The 21574-nt window shown below is 31.9% G+C and overlaps 2 protein-coding genes and 1 non-coding gene across 7 annotated transcripts; 2 read left to right on the forward strand and 1 right to left on the reverse strand.

Moving 5' to 3' along the window:
- The first annotated feature begins 726 nt into the window (after positions 1-726).
- On the forward strand, positions 727-799 carry TRNAR-CCU (transfer RNA arginine (anticodon CCU)). Its single transcript has one exon. It is a non-coding gene; the product is annotated as a tRNA-Arg (tRNA).
- A 347-nt stretch (positions 800-1146) lies between these two features.
- Positions 1147-5580, forward strand: LOC135843348 (lipase member H-like). 2 transcript variants are annotated; one of them, XM_065361194.1, is made up of 7 exons: positions 1147-1350; positions 1487-1619; positions 1792-1937; positions 2001-2252; positions 2324-2542; positions 2615-2771; positions 5343-5580. In XM_065361194.1, exons 1-7 carry the CDS (start codon positions 1299-1301, stop codon positions 5401-5403), a joined length of 1020 nt encoding a protein of 339 aa, XP_065217266.1. In that variant the 5' UTR covers positions 1147-1298; the 3' UTR covers positions 5404-5580. The 2 variants fall into 2 exon arrangements, with proteins under 2 accessions (XP_065217266.1, XP_065217269.1); XM_065361197.1 differs by having other exon boundaries at positions 1153-1350; positions 2324-2527.
- On the reverse strand, positions 5282-12456 carry LOC135843335 (chorion peroxidase-like). Of its 4 annotated transcripts, none has more exons than XR_010558306.1 (15): positions 12259-12455; positions 12118-12172; positions 11822-12025; positions 11541-11723; positions 11270-11457; positions 7414-7612; positions 7140-7349; positions 6918-7068; positions 6689-6845; positions 6418-6594; positions 6140-6335; positions 5942-6047; positions 5756-5833; positions 5476-5573; positions 5282-5399 (listed from the first exon to the last, which is right to left on the reverse strand). XR_010558306.1 is itself a non-coding variant. In XM_065361178.1 (15 exons), exons 1-14 carry the CDS (start codon positions 12301-12303, stop codon positions 5494-5496), a joined length of 1998 nt encoding a protein of 665 aa, XP_065217250.1. In that variant the 5' UTR covers positions 12304-12456; the 3' UTR covers positions 5282-5399; positions 5476-5493. The 4 variants fall into 4 exon arrangements, 3 of the variants coding, with proteins under 3 accessions (XP_065217250.1, XP_065217249.1, XP_065217251.1); XM_065361178.1 differs by having other exon boundaries at positions 5476-5542; positions 12259-12456; XM_065361177.1 differs by having other exon boundaries at positions 5282-5542; positions 12259-12456.
- Positions 12457-21574: the final 9118 nt, after the last annotated feature.

Here is a 21574-nt window from a genome sequence, read left to right on the forward strand (position 1 = left end):
CTACATTATGTTTGCGTCAGTCTGCGTACAAAATTTCCCCCTCTGGCAAATTTTTTTCTAGTACAGACCTATACGAACCATGCACTTTAATTTTAGCAACAATTTTATCTGCACCTTGTTGCCATTTGCATAAGAATTTATTTTGCTGCTTACCTTGTTTCCGGTCAGTCTATCAGTATCATTGGTGTACAGAAAAAAACAATTTGTCTTTATCGTTTTACTGCAATTTTTTCCTTTCATTGAGAATTACTTCTAATTCTATTTTAAATTCCTCTTCATATGGTTGTGTGAAAAATTGATCGATTTAAAGCACATACAATTATTTTTGAGAGTCAATCTCGTGATATTTTTTTAACATACTGTAGGTACGAGTAAGTATGAAATGTTAATATCAATTAGTTCAAAAGTTCGAGTTCGTGAAGTTGCCTAAATATTTTTGTTTCGTTTTCATTTAAATTTATCTTGTGAAGTTCCTGTGATTCTACCTACACGTGATGAAGATAATAAGATAATTTATCTTTTATTGAATTAAATCCAGTTAAAATTACGAATTGTCTATTGAGGAATATTTCTAACAGATATTCAATTATAATAATTATTAATTTATAATTATTTTCTAAAAAAAATCATTGGAAATCTGTATTGAAAAATTATTTTTATTCCTGTATAATACCACCAACGTTGTGGAAGCTTGGATAGTGCTCATTTCGCATCTTTCAGCACTAGGCCCCTGTGGCCTAATGGATAAGGCATCGGTCTCCTAAACCGGGGATTGTGGGTTCGAGTCCCACCAGGGGTACAATTTTTTTACTCCGAATTTGACTCATTATACTTTATTTTGAATATTTATAACCTTTGATGACTTTTTTAACTCCATCGACACGAATTCCAACGAGTTATTTAGTTCAATGATATGAATTTAGTCGTGTATTTTGACAGCGAATCGTGTTTCGAGTGGTTTTATTTATTTTACTGTTCGAATTCGGTTGATTGATCGAACACAAAACCCATTTGACATTTTTTTGTCTCGAATTTGAAACCGTGAAGTCTCGTCAAGATGTCAATTAAACGTATAATTACGTTCATGGTAAGTAATTTTTGGACAGACCCTCTTTTTTTGTTTATCATTTGCTTCTGAAATGAAGAAAGTTTCATGCATATTTATAATTTCGATAAAATGTAAGCGTTAAATTACTCGGAGAACTGTGAGGTGAGTTATTTATTCGTGAGGGTTTGTTTCTAAGATGTAGTGTGTGTAAATGGAATCATTTAGACGATAGGATTTTTTAAAAATAGAAATGCGTTTTGTAAAATATAGTTTATTTTTGTATTTTATTTTAGGATTACATGGTGAGTTTTTAATATTGTTTTTTGTTTTTTTTTTTTGCAACATCTAAAAAGTAATTTTATAATTTTTTCGAGTGAACAAATTTCAAATTAATAATATTGGAATAAATTGAGCGTTCTAAGTGATTTAATTTTTTAGTTTCGAGTAGACTTCTGGATAGTGATGAGGATAACGAACGTATGGAAAATGTCGATGAGAATAGCATCGATAACGATGCAAAATCCGGACTAACTGTTGAAGAAAAAGAAATAATTTTTAAATATTACAACAGGTTTGTAAATATTCGAATCAACGAGTGCAGCTGATGACATTTTTAATTATCCTGCAAATAAATTAAATTTCAGAACAACGTTAACTACTCACGATTTGTGTCGAGCTAACGTTGTTTCAACTTTGACAAATCAATTCTTTTCATTAATCTTAATTTACTGTCACTTATTTAGAGATAATGTCGCCGGAGAAAGAATATACATCAAGAATGTGACCGAAGACATATTAAAAGGCTGGAGAAAATATCACGAAGTGAAATTCATCACTCACGGATGGCTTTCATCGGAAAAATCTGGATCAGTGGAAGGAATAAAGAACGGTAAAGACACCTTTGTTAAAATTGTCTTCCAATTTGTAATACTTCTGTGAATTTTCCTCGCAGCTTATCTGGTTAAAAAAGACATCAACGTAATAACCATCGATTGGTCGGAAACAGCTTCGTGGAAAGCTTATCCACTCCCTGCATATTTTACCAAACAAGTAGGCGCAATTATAGCAACTTTAATCGAAGAATTGGTCGAAAAGAAATTCGCCTCACTACAAAACGTTCACGTAATCGGCCACAGTCTCGGATCACATGTAGCAGGAGCTGTAGGAAGCTCGGTCAAGAGTGGAAAAGTTGCCAGGATCACTGGTGAGTTCTCAGATTTCATCACAATTGTTACTTTTCTCCCAAAAATATATATTTTTTGTTTTATTCTCGAGGTTTGGATCCCGCTGGCCCAGCTTTTGAGCACGTCCATCAACTTCACAACAACGTTTTGGATACATCAGATGCGGAGTTCGTGGATATAATTCATACGGCGGGAGGAGCTGCTGGATATATGCAGCCTTTAGGACATGCTGATTTTTACCCCAATGGTGGAGTGCCTCCGCAGCCCGGCTGTGTAGAGACTAGTTCCCTCAATGGTCTGATGCAATCTTGTAATTACTCATTGCGCGGTATTTTTTCATACCTTGTATCCATATTGTGCACATTATTGTACGTTTTTGCAGTCACGTGTAGCCACGGAAGAGCGTATAATTTTTTCGCCGATTCCATCCTGTATCCTAGTTCGTTCAGAGCGTATAAATGCGATACGTGGGAAGCGTTGAAAAATGCGTCGTGTAATGGATATCCTATCGTGTATATGGGAGATGAAACACCTTCTACGTGAGTAGATATAATACGTACATGATGCGTTGAATGAAAGTAATAGTATACTTTTGAGAGATGGAGGGGTAAGAAATTATTCAAAATTTGAAAATTTGGGAGCTTATCATGATAATTGAGCAAATTTGTAGGTAATTTAAAAAAAATTAAAACAAACTTAAAACAACTTTGGTTTGATTAGAGTGGGCTCCCTACGACGACATAAAATTGAAAGGGGTTAAACAGATGTGAAAATTTATTTTGTTCAAAGCTGTAAAAAATTGTGAAAGGGTTAAAAAATTAACCCCCCCCCTCAAGGTGTTCAATAGTCCTGCTTTCCCTAATTTTGCCCAGATTTTTGCTTGTGCGTCTTGTTACATATTCTGCTTTTGTACATATATCTTATCTGCTGCAAAAAATTGGTAATTTTTCAATGTTTTTAATCAAATTTTGAAATTTTTTGTTCATTTTTTTTTTAAATTTTGATGTTAAAAAATCCATCTGCTGCTTTCTGAAAATGGAAAAAATGTTGAACTGATATTTTTTTACTTGAACAAATTCTTAATCGATCTCATCCCCTCTGCTCCCCTTCTCTCTTTTGGAATATTTGAAAAAATTTCCGATGAACAGTTTTATCAAATAAACAACAACAACAACAACTTTTTAGAACCAAAATTACCAAAAAAATGTGATTTTTTGCCAAAATTGCAAAGAAATATTTTTTTTAATGCTCTTGAATTTTTAAAAGTTTTTTCCATTTCTCTTTTAAAGTAGAAACATTTGAACCGAAAATTCTTTCACTTGAGGAAATTTTGACCCTATCGCATCTCCTCTTCCTCCCTCTTTGAAACATTCGAAACATTTCTTGTGAAAAAGTCCTGTTTTTCAGCCAAAATTTTTAAAAAAACATAATTTTTTGCCAGAATTGCGAAAAAACATTTTTTTTTATTATTTCAATTTTATTCCAATTCTCTTAATTGGTATTTTATTTTACAAATTTTGATCCAGTATCAGTCCTCTCAGCCCCCCTCCCCCATTGAATCATTTGAAAATCTGATAAAAAGTCTTGATTTTTGGGGAAAAAATGTAATAAAGTCTTGTTTTCTTATTAACATTTCAAAAAGTATTTTTTTGCATTTTAATTTTTGAAAATGTTTATCTATACCTATATTTTTCTTTGAAAATGGAAAATTTTGTACCTCATACCTGACCATTTTTTGACCCAATCTCATCTACTCTCCTCCTCCTCACTATTGCCAAAAATACACTTTTTTTTATCATTTTAATTTTTTCCCTCTCGGATTCTCTTAATTGGTCTAAAAAAATTTTTATTGACACAAATTTTGATCCAGTATCAGTCTTCTCAGGCCCTCACCCCCACAATTGAATCATTTGAAAATCTGAAATTGTCAAAAAAATCTTGCTTTTTTATCAAAATTTCGAAAAGTAGGTATTTTTACATTTTAATTTTGTTCAAGTATTTTTTTTTTTTTTTTTTTGAAAATAGAAAAATTTATACCTCATACTTGACCATTTTTTGACCCAATCTCATCTGCTCTCCTCCTCTTCACTTTTGAAATATTGGAAAAATTTCCTGTGAAAAATCCTGTTTTTTTTGTTGTCAGAATTGCCCAAAATCATTCTTTTTGTTATTTCTATAAAAATAGCCACTGCGACCTGTTAGGGTACCACAAAAAATGCGATTTCCAATGTCCTGTAAAGGATAAGGAACCACGACGACGACGATAAAAATAGAAAATATTTGGACCTGAAAATTTTTTGATTTGAACAATTGTTCTGATCAATTTCTGAATACCTATTAGACAAATCTCCTGTGGAAATTCCTTTTTTTAAGCCAACATTTCTAACAAGAAATCCTGTATTTTTGTTGGAATTGTAAAAATGAATTTTTTTATGAGGTTTTTTTATTTTTTTCCAATCCTCTTTAAAATACGAATGGAAAAATGTTGACCAATTTTTTTTTTGATCGAATTTTAAGCCAAGATCATCTCCTACTATTTCCCCTAAACCAGTTTGAAGAAAATTGCAACAAAATACTCTGGATATTTGGTCAAAATTGTCAAAAGTTTTGCTTTTCTAGTTCAAAAATTGCTAAAAATATTTTCTTCGTTATTTTAATTTTTCAAAAATATTTCCAGTTTTTTAAAAAAAATGACATCATTTTTGACCCGAGAATTTTTTGAATTGAAGAATTTTTTGACCCAGTTTCATCTGCTCCCTTTCCCCTCCCCTCGGAAATATTATAAAAAATTCCTGTGAACTGAAACGACCTGCTCTTTAGCCAAAATTTCCAAAGGAATGTATTTTTACCAAAATTTCGAGAATTTATTTTTTTCAACGTTTTGATGTTTTCAGTTCTCTTTGAAAATGTAAAAAATTTTCACCTGGATATTTTGATTGTTCTCTGTATTTTGGATCTGGTTTCATTTTAGAGTTGGTTCTATATCAATTTCTCTTGTTTTTTTCTAATTATTTTATTATGTTATTGCACAGGAATCATAAAATGAAAATCACATAACTAAACATTTATTACTTATTAATTCTATTTTATAATTTTTGTAATTTTCTTAGAGCTAGAGGTATCTATTATCTTCGAACCGAAGCTAAATCGCCATTTGGAAGGAAGAACTGAAAAATGGACCTACCTGTTTATATGTACCTACCTACCTTAAGTTATAGTCAATTATACTGAGTGTTCCATTACCTTCTCCGTTCACAAAACTTATAACGATATATGTGCTTCTGTATAAGGATGAGACTGCGTTGGTAGTCTGCGCAATTTCAAAAATAAATTACCCAAAGCTAGAAATTTTTCCACCATTTTTATTTCATTGATTGTAAATATAAGTCATCAACGAGTAATAATGCTCAAGTGTGCGAATATATATTTTACTTTTAAAATAATTTCCGATTCGTGATCGGATACTTAATTAATTTAAAATAAATTCACGAATACAAGTATTACATAAAATTAAATTCCTTACTGGGTTGGTTTTTCTTGCCAGTTTGCCCACAAGTCTTTCATGAAATCGTTTATAATTTGACTGCATTCCAGCATTGGTCTGAAATTGATAAAATTTGATTTTAATGTTTGATTAAGTGACGTTGGAACTTCAAATGTACTCGAGGAATTGGGTACGTAAGTATTATCGATCAATATCTAATCTTACTCTTGCCCAGGTAAGGTGTAGGCGTCCCTCTGCATGTGCTTAATTCCATCACTTCCCCAGCAGAATATAAGTGACAAAGTTGTTTTCCTGAGTGCTGCCAGTTGTCCTAAAATAAACACGGATGTGTTTTAAATCAAGAATTTCATCAAAGAAGTTATTATTTTCAGTAAAATATTTGAATTTATTGCTTTATCTAACCTGGTGTGAATTGCCCTCTTCCTTCAAAAGTATAAAAGAAGGAATCGCCGAATTTATATCTTCTGAATTGTTCTGCCATAACGTAATGCAGTGTTTTGCCAACCATCGAATCTCCAAAGGGTTTTTCTAAAATGGCACCTACAATGGCATCTACGTCAGCGACTGTTTTGTAAGCTTTTTTCAGACGATCGATCATCTACACATAACGATTTTATATTAGGTGTTGTTTGACGACTCCCTAAGGTTACTTCTTGATTTTTCAGTGGTCGTTTATTTACTTTAGGTTCCATTCGATCGGTTAAGTCGTCGAAATTATTGACTACTGGCCATCCAGCCAAGGTAGCGTAGCATATGTAGGGAGGTACACCGCAATCCCTTCCTCTTTCGACGTCTATTGCTGCCAAATCTGAGCCAAATTTACCTTGGTTGAATTGTTTGAAGAATTCTTGCGTGATCTAATAAAATAAATTGTAGGTATTGAAGTTCAAAAGATCAACCAAACTGTCATTCATGCCTTTCATTGATGTATAGGCAATCTGAAATACTCACCGATGTGGTGTAAAATCGATCAAAACCCTCCATTGCTTGAGTAGCCATACCGATTAATATTTTATCCAGGTTACCAGGTTGTTTTACGAAAGTAGGATTGTTGAACCAGTCACTGAAGAGGAATGTGCCAACTTCTTTTCTGTCGTCATCGTAAAGCCTGTATATCGTCATAAATTTGATTAGTTTTAAAGAAGTATTATCAGAGCCAATTAATAATGCTGATTCCTACTTCAAATTTCCCTCCACCAAACTGTGGAAAGATCTGAATGCAACGTGTTCAAATTCAGCTGTTGTTCCTGCATTCAGTTCAGGATCATAACCTCCAGAATATCCTTGATTATCAGGTTCGGTGAATCCGTAAGATCTGGAACATTCCGGCCCTGAAGAAGGAAAATCATTTGTCATGACTCATTTCACAAAATACAAAACTACCTAAATCATAAATTCTCACCGAATAAAATTTCGCTAAATCTTCCATATATCGTATTTTGCAACATGGCTGTTAGAATTTTCTTTGCTTCTTGATACAATTTTTCGTCTTTTTGCCATTCGGGACTTTGTGCATTCATTTTTTTCAGTTCGTCGCATATTTTATTATGTATTCTCAACAGTATGACCTGTATTACTGCCAATTGAGCATGCTGATTTGCTCGAAAGTCAGCTGCAAATTTATAGAATTGATAAAAAGAAAAATTCATGCCATTATTCTTCAGAATCTCACTTACAGCCTTGGAAACATCCAGCTTTATTGGTTTCCACGAAGCAGAAAGTATTTGCTTGATCAGTATGGGGTAAAAATATTCGACCATCGTCTGATGTTTCAGTTCGTAATTTACCGTCTTGCATCGACCTCAATAATTTTCCTATCTCTGCCGAAGCTCCATAAACGACAGAACCATCGAAATACGAAGTTACACTGATTGCCTATTGCATGGCAGAAATGTCAAAAATGAGGTTATTTTATTATTCGAGTATTTGCATTTTTAATGATTTTCATGTAAATGTAGTCAATTTTTCATAAATTCAGGGGTACATATTTCTACATCATTTTCTGCATTTGATAATTTTTTTTTCAAATCTTTCTCAGAATTTCCAACCATTTTAGCTTATTTTTGAATTATTTTTGGGTATTTTATCAGCAGTACGTAATACTTTATGAAATATTACCCTCATTTTGTCATTTTAATGCGTTCTATTTTCGTCTAAATTTGTATATTTTTCATAAATTTAGGATTAGGCTCCGTATTTGTTTAGTTGGAAATTAAATAAATAGACGTCTTGGTAAGTGTTAGGCATTGACGTTATACCTCTTACGTATAGCGTCAGTGGTGTTAAATGTTCATTGCCTTTATCACATTCTGTGAGCTAATCCAAGTATTTACTCAACGAACCATTTGTCATATGAATATGACATTTTTATCTCGTTTTAGTCGTCACTCTTGCGTGTATGTTTTATTATCGGATAGAAAGTTGTGAACCATTTGGTAAGTTATGTTAGTGGAATAATAGTTCCTTACCAGTGCACAACGTCTACGATATTACTACTCTAGTCAGGTAAGATTTTTCTGTTTTCTCAAGGGGCAAAATACAATGTTTCAGAATCTTTAAACAGGGAGTAATTATCATCTGAAGGGTACCGGAAAAGAACCAGAGAAGTCACAAATTTTCAAAAATGAGTTCAGAGTTGAATTAAAATTTGCACTGAGGAGTAAAAAAATGTAGTGTATTTAGATTTCGAAAAAAAAATCGATGTTTTGTATAGTGAAAATGGACTTTAAAAGATGGAGGAGGAAGAGAAATGAACTAAGACCAAATCTGAAGCAGAAGGAAGAAAATGTCAAAATTTAGAATGTGAAAATTTTTTATAATAATCGATTTTCATCTTATTTAACTTGTTTCTAAACACTAATTTTTTTTTGCTTGATTTTTTCATGAAAAGAAAAACTTTTCAATTCGTATCTCAGTCTCACGTATCTCTTGATTTTTCCTTCTACATATTAGGCATCGACTTGTGTTTATGGGATTTTGTGTGATATATTCCCGGTCATTACATTTATGAAATTCAAATTCTCCACAAAGTTGGAGCACTCTAGTGTTTTATTAAAAGGCCTTTAACACAAAAGTTTGAAAAAGTGACTTATATCTGGTTCTTTTCCTGTATCATTCATCGATACCCCTTCACTCGTTTATTAATTCCATTACTTTCACATTTTAACAAAAATTTTAACGTTAGCAATGTATCAAATTTGTTATTTTAAAATCAATTCTAGTCATTTTTCGCTATTTTGAGTGATTTTTGAAATTTCTAATAAATTTTCACTTCATTTTCTAAAAATTGTAGACAATTTTTCGAATGTTTTTGACAATTTTTGTAAATTGTATAAAATTTCAGCGTTTTAACAAATGTGTTAATTTTGTAAGTAATTCTTTTCATCAATTTCAGGTGATTTTCTGCCACCTTTTTTCTAATTTTGCAATATTGTATAAACTTTAATCCGTTTTTAAAAACTTTTATACAGAAGGTAATTTTTTGAATGAATTTTGGGAAAATTTGAAAATTTTGTTTACAAGTTACCAAAAGTAACTTTTGCTCATTTTTTCTAAATATGTATAGTTGTATACATTGTACTTTCTTAAAAATAATTTTCAGTAATTGAATTTTTCCTAATCTTGACCTGAAGGGAGAAAAAGAAAAAACGTTGATTCTCATCGAATCTCGTTTTATTTCAAAAATTGCAGAATACTGTTGGTTTTTTTTGCCAAAAATCCCAAAATTTCGCACTTTTTTAAAAAATAAAAATCACCCAAAAGACATGCTTTTTACGAAAAATTGATAGAATGGTCTTGTATTTCACCAAAAAATTCAGAAAAGGTCTCAATTCTTTGACAAAAATTTTGAAAAAGTCTTCAACTATTTTTGTGCCAATTTTGTCATTTTTAAAAATCAATTTCAGGCAATGTTCTGCCCTTTCTTCCAATTTTTGCAATGTTTCATGAAGTATTTTATTCCCTCTTTTAATAATTTTCATGCATATTTAGCTATTTTTTAATATGAATTTTGGGAAAATTAAAAACATTTTATGTACAAAGTTACCAGAAGTATTTTGTGGTTACACTTTCAAAACACTTCCTTAAAATTATTCTCAGAAATAAAATTTTTCCAAATGTTGACCTAACATCTTGAGGGGGGGGGGCGACATCGATAATGTCTCGTTTTATTCCATAAATTGCTGAAAACTGTTACTTTTTTACGTACAAAAAATCCCAAAAGTTCACACACTTTTTTAAGAATGAGAATTTCCAAAAAAACTTGCTTTTTTCGAAAAGTTGATAAAAGATCTCAGAAAAGGTCTCATTATGCTCTATAAAAATTTCGAAAAAGTCTCACTTTTGCCATTAATATAATTGCATATGAAGACGCGCTTTTTTCAAAAATGTTTAAAGTTTTATTGATTTTTGCCCAAAATTGTCGTAAATTTTCTCTTTTTTTTTATCGAAAATTTCCAATAATGCTTCATTTTTTGCTTCAATTTGTCAAAAAGTCTCACTTTCTCCCAAAAATTATCCAAAAGTCTCGGTTTTTTTTTTGGCAGACGTTTTCAAAAAGCTTCGTCTTTTGCTCGTTTAAAATTGTCAAAATCTTGCATTTTTGAAAAACTGCAAGAAATTCCTCCTTTTTTCTCAGAAAGTTCTTTTTCTCACTAAATTGTCAACCTTGCTTTTATTAGGTACCCGAAATTATCCTAAGCTTTTCTCAAAAATTGCAAATAAATCTTACTTTTTGCTGAAAATTTTGAAAAAGTTTCACTTTTTTCTGCTAAAAATTGCTATAAAGGCATGCCTTTTGCGAAAATTATCAACGTTTCCGTTGTTTTCCAAAAAACCAAAAAGACTTACTTACTTCTTTTTAAAAGTTGCTCAAATCTAAGGTGATATGATTTCATTTTGTGAAAGCTCTACCATCAATATGTTAATCCAAAAATGGAGCATGGGTCCCTGTATTTTATCCCAACTTTTTTCAAAATTTGCCCCCCCCCCCAAAAAGGGGTGGGGTGTTCTTTGGGATTCTGCTTTCACTCATTCAGTATATCTAATGATACTTTATCATTCAGTTTCATGATTTACCTCATTGGGGTTTTTGCTTCCTCGGTTTTTGAGGATAATTGAAAAAATCGGTACCTCTTTTACGAGACGGCTTTAAGGGGCTGGGGGGGGGGGTGAACTGTGGGTTAAAGAGATGCTTGTGATGATCTAATTCAGGAAATTGAAAGCATTTTTACACAACATCTCAGGATTAGCAGGGGTCTTTGGGTTAATTATCAAAGTCGTAGCGTATAATATTTTCTTACACGTTGGAATTCAGAAATGAAAAAACTATTGATTGTCAATTTCAGCCAGTTTTTTATACTTGGAAAATTTTTATAAAGTCGAGTGCATTCTGAATACATAGTTGAAAAAATCTTATTATTTTTTTTTGAAGGGTGAGGTGTGGAGAGGTCAGAAATTTGCATTTTTTTGGAGCCGAAAAATGCTAAATCCGATTCTGCTGATACAATTTAAATTAATTATATTGATAATTACCTGTTCAACTTCTGGCAGTTTACAATTAAAGTCAGATGCGAATGCAGCTCGTGCAACTTGACTGCAGAGGATATTGAACTGCGAATAATATCGATCCCCTGATGGTATATCTATCGCTAAACATCCCGGATCCCAGTTATTTTTAGGTACTCTGGCGGTTCCACCATTTTGGCAACAACCAGTCAATGCTAAAAATCATACAAGTCTGATCATACCGAGTTTTCATAAAATTGGGCATCTCTTGCACTGTCCATGTCCTTTTTATACTCACGAGGATTCCTCAATCTCAGCGATAAGACGTCGTGAGTGAACAATTGACTCATCACCATGAAGGCCAGAGTATACTGCTTGCTAGGGAAATGATGATCGGTAAAGAAATCGTTTGAAATAACCCTGGTGCTTTGTAAAGGTGAACCATCGACTACAGAGGTTCTCGGAGTACCACCAGGATCGTCTATACAGTTCATTAAAAAAAATTCAAACGTTTGAAAATACGTTTTCGTGTACCTACTTAATGGTGTGAATAATGATCTGGAAGATAGGTATACTTACTCTGGTTTGTAGAATAGGCAGCTGGTAGCAATCTTATTATGGTGTGATTGGTCATACCCCATTGTAAATGCTTCAAATTGTTGCATTTACCATCCAGATATCTATATGGGTAATTTTGATCACATTGAATCGGTTGGTTGAAACATTGATCGCCTATATTCTGCTGGTCTACTGGTTGAGCATTCAGTACGAAAGGTTGCCCCGCTATAAAATAAGTAAATATGGGTTATTTGGTTGGTTTTGAAATTTTCCACTCGTATTTTATAATTCATGGTGAGAAAATATTTACGACTTACGTTGCACTGGTGCGCATGAATTGCACATTTGTGATATTTGTTGAGCATTTAAACACTGAAAAATAACAAAAATAATTTGATTATTCACGTAAATATGAAAAAAAAAATCTTGAATTCGTGTAATATTTACCCTTTACTTACTTGTACTAGCGCAAATACAACGATGAACCAACTTGGAGCGAACATTTTGAATGAATACCACCGAGTTCAAGCACAAAGCTCGTGCAAATTACGAATAATTTTCTAGTGTGAGCTATTCAAAGTCAAATATTCCATTAAAATGAAAAAACGCCTGCCATTTGGAGTGTTTACTTTTGACATAATTGTATGGGAGGACTACCATTTATGTTTGTTCAGTTTGAAGTTGGATGTTGCATCGACGATGAATGTGAATAATGCGCAGATTTTCCACCATTTGTAGCGAAGCGAGGATGATTTTTTAATGCTTCGAAATATTAATTAATGATCTGAACACGTGTTTGCATAATCATTGTCGTGCGATTGAAAATTAGAATCAACGCTGTTTCATTTATCTTTTGTTCACGAGTTCAACGATAATTTCTTTATTTCTTTTCAACACCGATTGTGAAAATTATACGAATTATGATCGGTTTTTTTCGTCGATGCTTAGGTTGTGTGGAGTTCTTTGAAAGTAATTGATAATTTTCTGGATTTGAAGCTACTGTAAAGCGAAAAATTGTCGAAATAATTTCAAATTCTTTCAAAGGAATCTTACGAGGTATTCGCTTTCGATTTGAACGAGACCGCGATTTTTCGAAAAAATATGGTTTGAAACCCCAGTTAACAAAATTTCAGCTGTTCTAACAGATTTTTCGATTTATTACGAATTTTTCAAAAATTCAAAATCAATCATTTTCAGTGGTTTACAATTTCAAAAAAAAAAGAAAAAAAAGAAAAAAAAGAAATGCACATACCTAATACCAATTTATTTAGAAGAATTATGGGAATTATTCCCGAAACTGATTTTCAACTTCTTCTGATCAAATTTAACCTATTTCTGGCCATTCTGGAGCCCTCAGCGTGATCTTAGATTTCTATAAAAATTCTCCAGAAGACGTGGAAATTAATTTGGAATGCTAAAAATCGAGTTGTGGCTCATTTCCGGCTTGTTCAAATGGTTTATCGAATTTGAGCCGATTTTTAGGTAGACCCTTCGAGTATTTTTTTTGAAAAACATAAATTTTTAATGGTGTAAGTGGGTAAGTGAAAATTGCTGAAAAAAAACTCGAGCTGCTCGCCTGGACGGCCCAAATGTGGATAAACTCGTTGAATAATTCGAGCATAGCCCATAACTCTATTTTAAGCTGCCCAATTTAATTATTACGCCTTTCGGAGAAATTCCAAAATATTCGGAGAAACCGAAAATTACACTCAGTGCTGGAAGTTCCAGAATGGCTCGGAATGGTGAAATTACGATTCGGTGGGGGGTGGGGGGTATCAACTATTGTTAAGAAAATGTTGAAAATTCCCCTCCGAAAATGACATTTTTCATTCTCCCCCCCCCCCTCATAAATATGCTGGTCAAGAAAAACATTCCAGGTATCCGCCTGGAAATCGATTCAAATGCTGATTAGTCCTTTGAACAAGTTGAAATTGAGTCACTACTGAATTTTGATTAGCTGCTCAACTTGATTTTCACGCATTCTGGAGAACTTTTAAAATTGTGAAGAAATCGAAAATTACGCTGAAGGCTTCAGAATGGTCGAAAATGGTAAAATTTAGATCCAATGGACTAATTTTCACATGTTTTACCAAGAGTGAACAGATTAAAAAAAAAAAAAAAAAAGCAGAAATTACTGAAAAGTTTGCAATTTGAATATGCTTTTCAACCATGTAGGTACCTATAGACTATTGCTTTTTTCGACTCGTTTTACTTCAGTTTTGGAGCCTCTAGCAGATCTTTAAAAGTTTGGGGTTTTTCGAATGTGCTGAAAAATTTAATTTCATACTTACCAAATTACAGTTAAGTACCTACCATTAAACTAAACCTCTGCTAGGACAACACTTTCCCATATCGTCTCAATCTTCAATTACAACCATAATAAATTCTATGCTGCGCATTCATAGAAGAACCTGCACCTGTATTTTTATTTCTTCGTAATAAACTGGAAAGAAAATTTAACCAAATTCACTTTTTACAATAGGCTATATTATATATTTTTTAAAAAGTATAAAACGTACCTCTGAAAGTATTCGTGACTTTTTCAAGCGTTTTTAGAGGGGTTAGCGGGGGTCAAATATAAAAAAATCACGCCATTTGATTCGTCATCTCAAATCGCACCTTTTGAGTGCTACATTTTTTCAGAAAAAATGGATAATAGGTACCTGCATTTACCCTGTATGGAGACATTTCGAAACAACACTCGAGGCTCATTTTTAAGATTGAAATTTTATTTTGCACAGTTACTTAGGTATACAATGAAGAATTGTTTCTACTTACAAGTATCAATATGAACGATCAACGTCATGTAAATGTCCAAAATATAATAGTTCATCATTCACGAAAGTTACAATGCTGTAAACTGTTTCATTGGCCTTTCAAGAATTTACAATTATAATTATTCTTTCTGACCTGGTAAAAATTATGCATATTATTATGGTACCAAAAATATTTTTTATCATCCAAACAAACCTATTTTCTTTGATTATTTATTAAGAAAAAAAAATGATAAATGTTACATATTTATATTTCTATGTGATGCATATATGAGCAATGTGCATGTCATTAATATTTAATAAACTTATTCTTAATGAATAAAAACTAGGAATGATGGGAAATTTTCAAAAAAGTTATAAAAGCTCAAAGTTGTAAAACTGTTATTGTCTATCCAGTATCAGAAAGCATGTAACACTCTAACTAGAAAACAGTGGGCTTAAAAATATGGAAAAGTATGGAACAATTGTGATTATATTAACACTGGTTTCATCCTGTGACTCCATGATGGTGTCTCTCAATATCTTCTACACTGCCCATACATTCCACATACACACATTAAAAATATGCCAAGGAATTATATATAATACACATGCAATTGGTGTTTACATTGTGGTATCTAAACCTACAACATATATATGTCTTGTTTGTTATTTACAGAGGTCATGATTCTTGAAGTGGTAGTTCTGGTGTTCCAAGAGGTTACAATCAATTTATCATTCTTACCTGAAAAGAATTTTGCATATTAATATAGGTAGTAGGTACCAAAAGTATATTTCATCAACCAACCACACCCACTTTCTTTCATTATTTATTTTAAAAAAATGATGAATCTCACATGTTTATGTTTCCATATGTGATGCATATAGTTGCAATGTGAATGTCATCACAATAATTAAACCTATTTGTAAAAGAATAAAAACTAGATACTTGGTTATAAAAGCTGAAAGTTGTAAAACGTTTATAGTCTGTCCAGCATCTGGATCCCCATATTAACTTCAACTTTTTGAAATGGTGAATTTTGAACTTTTTTTTCAAAAGGTAACTAAACATAGTTAAAATAATTTTTCGAGTCCACAATTTTCATCACGGATAGGTGAATAATTGTATTTTATAATGCCACCACCATTTCTTTTTCTTTTTTTTTTTACCAATTTCTCGATCCTCATTTAGGAAGAGTTTTAGTCTACGTACCCCCATAATACCTGCATTTCCCCTATATGGAGAAATTTCATAACATCACTCTAGGCGCATTTTTAAAATTAAAATTTTATTTTGAACAGTCAAGTACATACTAAGGTATACAATCCAGCGGAAATGGGTAAAAATAAAAAATTACTTACATCCTGATCTTTTTCTTGGGTAAATTGCAAACCATATTGGAATCAGTAACAAAATGACTAGGAAAGCTCCAATCAAAACTGCATCCAAGGTATCCATTTTTATGGATTCTGAAAAATCATTGAAAGTTTTGTACAATTAATTAATTAGAGGAGAAGGTACAAATATGGACCCCCCTCTAGCTTTTTGGCTTTAAAGGGCAGAAAAAATTATCAAAAATTTTTTTCGAGTATACCATTCGAAAGGCCAAAGACTCTAGTATATTGTGTAAAAAAATTATTTTTTTTGTTGAAAACTCACGGAGAAATTTGAAATTAAAAAAAGTGACATAAAGTGGTACAAATATGGACTCTGGTACAAATATGGACCCCCTCAAAAAATGAATAAAAATTTCAGAAAATTGAACAAAAATTTATTTAAAGATGTTTTTCGATGCATTGGACTTGTCTTCTTTATTAATAACACTTTTCTCGGTATTCTAAAAACCATTGAATCAAAATTAGATGAAAAAAATTTAGGGGTCCATATTTATACCTACCCATGCAAAAAATTGGCTAAGTTTATGAAAAATGAAAAAATCATAGTTCATTTTCAACACTTTGGACTTGTCTTCTTTGTTAATAACACTTTTCTTGACATTCTAAAAAATATTGAATCAAAATTAGGTAAAAAAATTTAGGGGTCCAAATTTATACCTACACATGAAAAAAATCGGCGCAGTTTATGAAAAATGAAAAAAATTATGAAAATCAGTTGAAGTAGGTACAAACAAATATGAAAGTATATTTTGAAAGTACACATTGTAAGCTACTTACTTTGCTAATAATTTTTTTTCCAAACTTTATTTGAAGTTGATGAATTGCCGAATGAAAAACTTGTAAAATTTTCCATTGGGAAGAAAATAATGCGCAAAAAAAACAATTGCTGATGAGAGACACCCAAGTATGCATGGATCCGAAATAAGTACTTGGATCATCGATACTATACACTACTAGTATAATTTTTAGTACCCAGTATGACCATAGCGCTAGTGGTTGTACACTAAACCATGGGGGGGGGGTCCATATTTGTACCTGGGTCCATAATTGTACCTTCTCCTCTAAAATTTATATCCAAGGGACTAATTTTCACATTTTTCACCAATTCACAGAGTGAATACATTAAAAAAAAAAAAAAGAAAGCACGAATCACCGAAAAGTTTGCAATTTGAAAATGCTTTTCAACCATGTAGGTACCTATAGACTATTGCTTTTTTCGACTCGTTTTACTTCAGTTCTGGAGCCTCTAGCAGATCTTTGAAAGTTTGGGGTTTTTCGAAGGTGCTGAAAAATTTAATTTCATATTTACCAAATTACAGTTAAGTACCTACCATTCAACTAAACCTCTGCTAGGACAACACTTTCCCATATCGTCTCAATCTTCAATTACAACGATAATAAATTCTATGCTGCGCATTCATAGAAGAACCTGCACCTGTATTTTTATTTGTTCGTAATAAACTGGAAAGAAAATTTAACCAAATTTACTTTTTACAATAGGCTATATATATTTTAAAAAAAGTATAAAACGTACCTCTGAAGTTATTTGTGACTTTTCAAGCGTTTTGGGAGGAGTTAGCGGTGGTCACAATCAAAAAACCAATCACGCCATTTGATTCGTCATCTCAAATCGTACCTTTTAAGTGCTACTTTTTTCAGAAAAAATGGATAAGTAATAGGTACCTGCATTTACCCTGTATGGAGACATTTCGAAACAACACTCGAGGCTCATTTTTAAGATTGAAATTTTATTTTGAACAGTTACTCAGGTATACAATGAAGAATTGTTTCTACTTACAAGTATCAATATGGGCGATCAACGTCATGTACAACGTATAATTATTATTCATCATTCATGAAAGTCATCACAATGCTCTGTATTTGTTCATCTTCCAAGAATTTACAATTAATTTTTCTTCCTGACCGGGAAAGAATTACCTATGCATATTATTATGGTACCAAAAATATTTTTTATTAACTAACCAAACCTATTATCTTTGATTATTTATTTTTAAAAAAAACGATAAATGTTACATGTTTATCTTTCCATGTGATGCATACATGAGCAATGTGCATGTCATTATTATGAATAAACCCATTTGTAATGAATAAAAACTAGGAATGATAGGAAATTTTCAACAAAGTTATAAAAGCTCAAAGTTATAAAACTCGTATAGTCTACCCAGTATCAGAAAGAATAACGCTCCAACTAGAAAACAGTGGGTTTAAAAATATGGAAAAGTATGGAACAATTGTGATTATATCAACACTGGTTTCATCCTGTGACTCCATGATGGTGCCTCTCAATATCTTCTACACTGCACATATATTCCACATACACACTAAAAATATGCCAAGGAATTATATGTAATACGTAACTTACTCATGCAATTAGTGTTTACACTATGGTATCTACAACATGCACATACTTGTTCGGTATTTACAGAAATCATGATTCTCAATATTGACAATCAACGTGGTCTACAACATATATAATTGATTCATCATAGATGGAAGTAGCAATGCCCTGGATATCCTTGTTCATCTTCCAAGAGTTTACAATCAATTTATCATTCTGACCTAAAAAGAATTTTGCATATTAATATAGGTTGTACCAAAAATATATTTCATCAACTAACCATACCCACTTTCTTTCATTATTTATTTTTAAAAAATGACGAATCTCACATGTTTATGTTTCCATGTGATGCATATATGTAGTTGCAATGTGAATGTCATCACAATAATTAAACCAATTTGTAAAAGAATAAAAACTAGATACGTGGTTATAAAAGCTGAAAGTTGTAAAACGTTTATAGTCTGTCCAGCATCTGGAAGCATTATGCTCCAACTAAGAAACAGTGGGCTTAAAAATATGAAAAAATATGGCACAAGTGTGATTACATTACCAGTGGTTTATGCTGTGAATCCATGATGGTGTCTCTCAATATCTTCTACACTGCACATACATTCCACATAAACACATAAAAATCAAGCCTGGATATTATAATGTAATACTCATGTAGGTAATTTGTGTTTACATTATGGAATAAGGAAAAATTGTTCATATAATATTCACATAGGATCAATGTACAAAAGTTGTGAGTCTAGAGATCACAGCATTGGTGTTCTAAGATTTTACAATTAATTTTTCTTTCTGATCTGGAAAGAATTATGCATATTAAAACACAAAAACAACCATTATTATTAATACTCAGGTTATCAATGCACTTTACTTTTACATTGGGGGTAAATAAAAAAAAAACTTGCAAATTTTAATCATGACATGCCATTATTTCGCACCTCTGGAGTAATAAGGTCACATCTCAAAAAAGTGAAATTTTACAGGAGAGTGATTTTCTTTTTTTTAAAAACTTAGGTAATTCATTATTCTTATCAACTTATAATTAATTGTGAGGAATGAATAGCACCTCATTTTAAAGATCTGGTATCCTACCTTCATTTAGCATAAGAACACTTTGAAAAATAAAATCTTAAAGAGGAAATATTTCAATGTTTGGAAAACATTTTGAGTTATAACCTTTCATTAAAGTTGATGTGGAGGCAAAAGGAAGCGTCCAAAAAAAAATTTCATGAAAACAAAGTTGTAGAGAATTAAATTTCCAATAGACATAATGCCATTAGTTTTTTTCTAGAGTGCTTAGTTTTTGAGTTTTTCTCAAAAAACTAAAATTTCATGATATGTGCAAACTCATTTTTCTGAAAAGTGATCAATTTAAAATTTTTTTCATTATACATGCTACGAAAGTATAAGTTTTCCGCCCTCTGTGCATGCTACGAAAATGCTGTATGTTTACCCGGGTGGAAAATGAAGATCTTTCAACTTTTAAAGCGCTCTGGAGGCGAAAAATAGCATTCTACGGAAAAATGAAGTCGAAGAAAATTGTAGAGAATTAAATTTCCTATCGACATGATGCCTTTAGTTTTTTTCTAGGAGGCTTAGTATTCGATATATTTACTATGCAAAAAAGGGGTCATACTCATCACTTTAACCAAAAACGGGCGTAAAACTTATTTTCGTAGCATGAATAATGAAAAATATCTTACAATGCAAGAAGCGACGTGAAGAATGTTTGGTCTCGTGCTTTAACTCCCCTCGCCTTCGGCTCGGCGAGTCAAATTGCACTTGACCAAACATACTTCACTTTCGCTCCTTGTGTTGTAATATACTATTTCCATTTGTACCAATAAAAAATGCACTCCTTGTGACTATTTCTAACTGACAAACATTCAAAACAATCAAAACTATTTGTTAACACTTTGTATGTACGAAATTTGCTCAAAAAAGGTGAAGTTTTTTGAGATGTACCCTTATAACTCCAAACAACTTGCAATGTTGTTGAGATTTTGAGTTAGGCCATTTGCGTTTTTACAAGATCTAGATAATGTACCCAACTCAAAGTGTAATTTTTGGTTGAGGGGGGGTCATACAAACCCCAAAAATGCAAAAACATCAAAATCAATTTTTTTTGAGATGTGACCTTATTACTCCCGAGGTGCGATTTTAATTCTTGCTTAAAAATATGGAAAAATTGTTGATAGATATTAGTACTCATATAATTACAGCACTTTTACATATGTATCATGCAAAGAATAAATAAGTCTTCAGAGATTACTCTACAGTATAATACGTGATATATGAAATCTTTTTGAACTTGTTCCTGCATAAAATGCAGGCTTTGCAGGAACTAATCATTATTTAAATGGAATAATTAGTTAAGTGATATCAAGTATTTAAGAGTGAATTGATCAGTGATTTGAAACTTATTATGGAAAAATTTCAAAACATCGCTAGAGGCTCATTTTAAAAATTGAAAATTTTATTTTGAACAGTTGGGTATACAATCAAGATTTGTTTCCACTTACAAGTACCAATATAGACACTCAACGCCGATTGTAATCCTACATTCGAATGTGATAATCGACGAATTTACTATTAATTTTCCTTTCTGACCTGGAAAGAATTCTGCATACTAATACTCAGGGTTGTTGTGATCCGGATCATGATCCGGATCACATTCGAGTGATCTGTATCCGTAATCCGGATCATTTTCTGCAGTAGGAATCGTGATCCGTGATCCGGATCATTATTCCACAAGGATTCGTGATCTATGATCCGATTCAAAATTTTCCGCAGATCATTTTTTCACGGATCCTTTTTTTTTCACCAGTAATGCTGCATTGCTGCATGTTTTTGCTTTGAAAATTCGATTTTATTAAAAATTAATGGAGTTGAACTCAATTTGTTGGATATTGATGTAGGTAAAATCGACGTAATGTCATTGGTTTTTCGCTAGGATGCCTAGTTTTTGATTTTTTGACAAAAAACTGCAAGTAAAACTGTTTGAAAATTATTTTTTGAAAAATTTGCACACTGTGTTTCATAAAAGTCAATCTGGAGGCGAAAGGAAGCGTCCTACGAAAAAATTACATGTGACCAAAATTGTAGAGAATTAAATTTCCAATCGACATGATCTCATTAGTTTTTCTCTAGGATGCTTAGTTTTTGATTTATTGGCAAAAAACTAAAATTTTTTGAAATGTAAAAATTTCATTTTTCAATTTCTGCAAATTTTCAAGCTGAGGCTGACTTTTTCCCACC

The sequence above is a fragment of the Planococcus citri genome, chromosome 4, assembly GCF_950023065.1.
Source record: "Planococcus citri chromosome 4, ihPlaCitr1.1, whole genome shotgun sequence".
Lineage (NCBI taxonomy): Eukaryota > Metazoa > Arthropoda > Insecta > Hemiptera > Pseudococcidae > Planococcus > Planococcus citri.

Excerpts from the sequence above, each read along its gene's own strand:
- LOC135843335 (XM_065361178.1), bottom strand. The coding sequence starts at position 12,303 with ATGTTCGCTCCAAGTTGGTTCATCGTTGTATTTGCGCTAGTACAA. Across the intron at positions 6,595-6,688 it reads ATCGATTTTACACCACATCG|ATCACGCAAGAATTCTTCAA; the intron begins GTGAGTATTTCA and ends TTATTTTATTAG. Across the intron at positions 6,048-6,139 it reads AAGAGGGCAATTCACACCAG|GACAACTGGCAGCACTCAGG; the intron begins GTTAGATAAAGC and ends TGTTTATTTTAG.
- LOC135843348 (XM_065361194.1), top strand. The coding sequence starts at position 1,299 with ATGCGTTTTGTAAAATATAGTTTATTTTTGTATTTTATTTTAGGATTA. Across the intron at positions 1,938-2,000 it reads AGTGGAAGGAATAAAGAACG|CTTATCTGGTTAAAAAAGAC; the intron begins GTAAAGACACCT and ends TTTTCCTCGCAG. Across the intron at positions 2,253-2,323 it reads AAAAGTTGCCAGGATCACTG|GTTTGGATCCCGCTGGCCCA; the intron begins GTGAGTTCTCAG and ends TTTATTCTCGAG.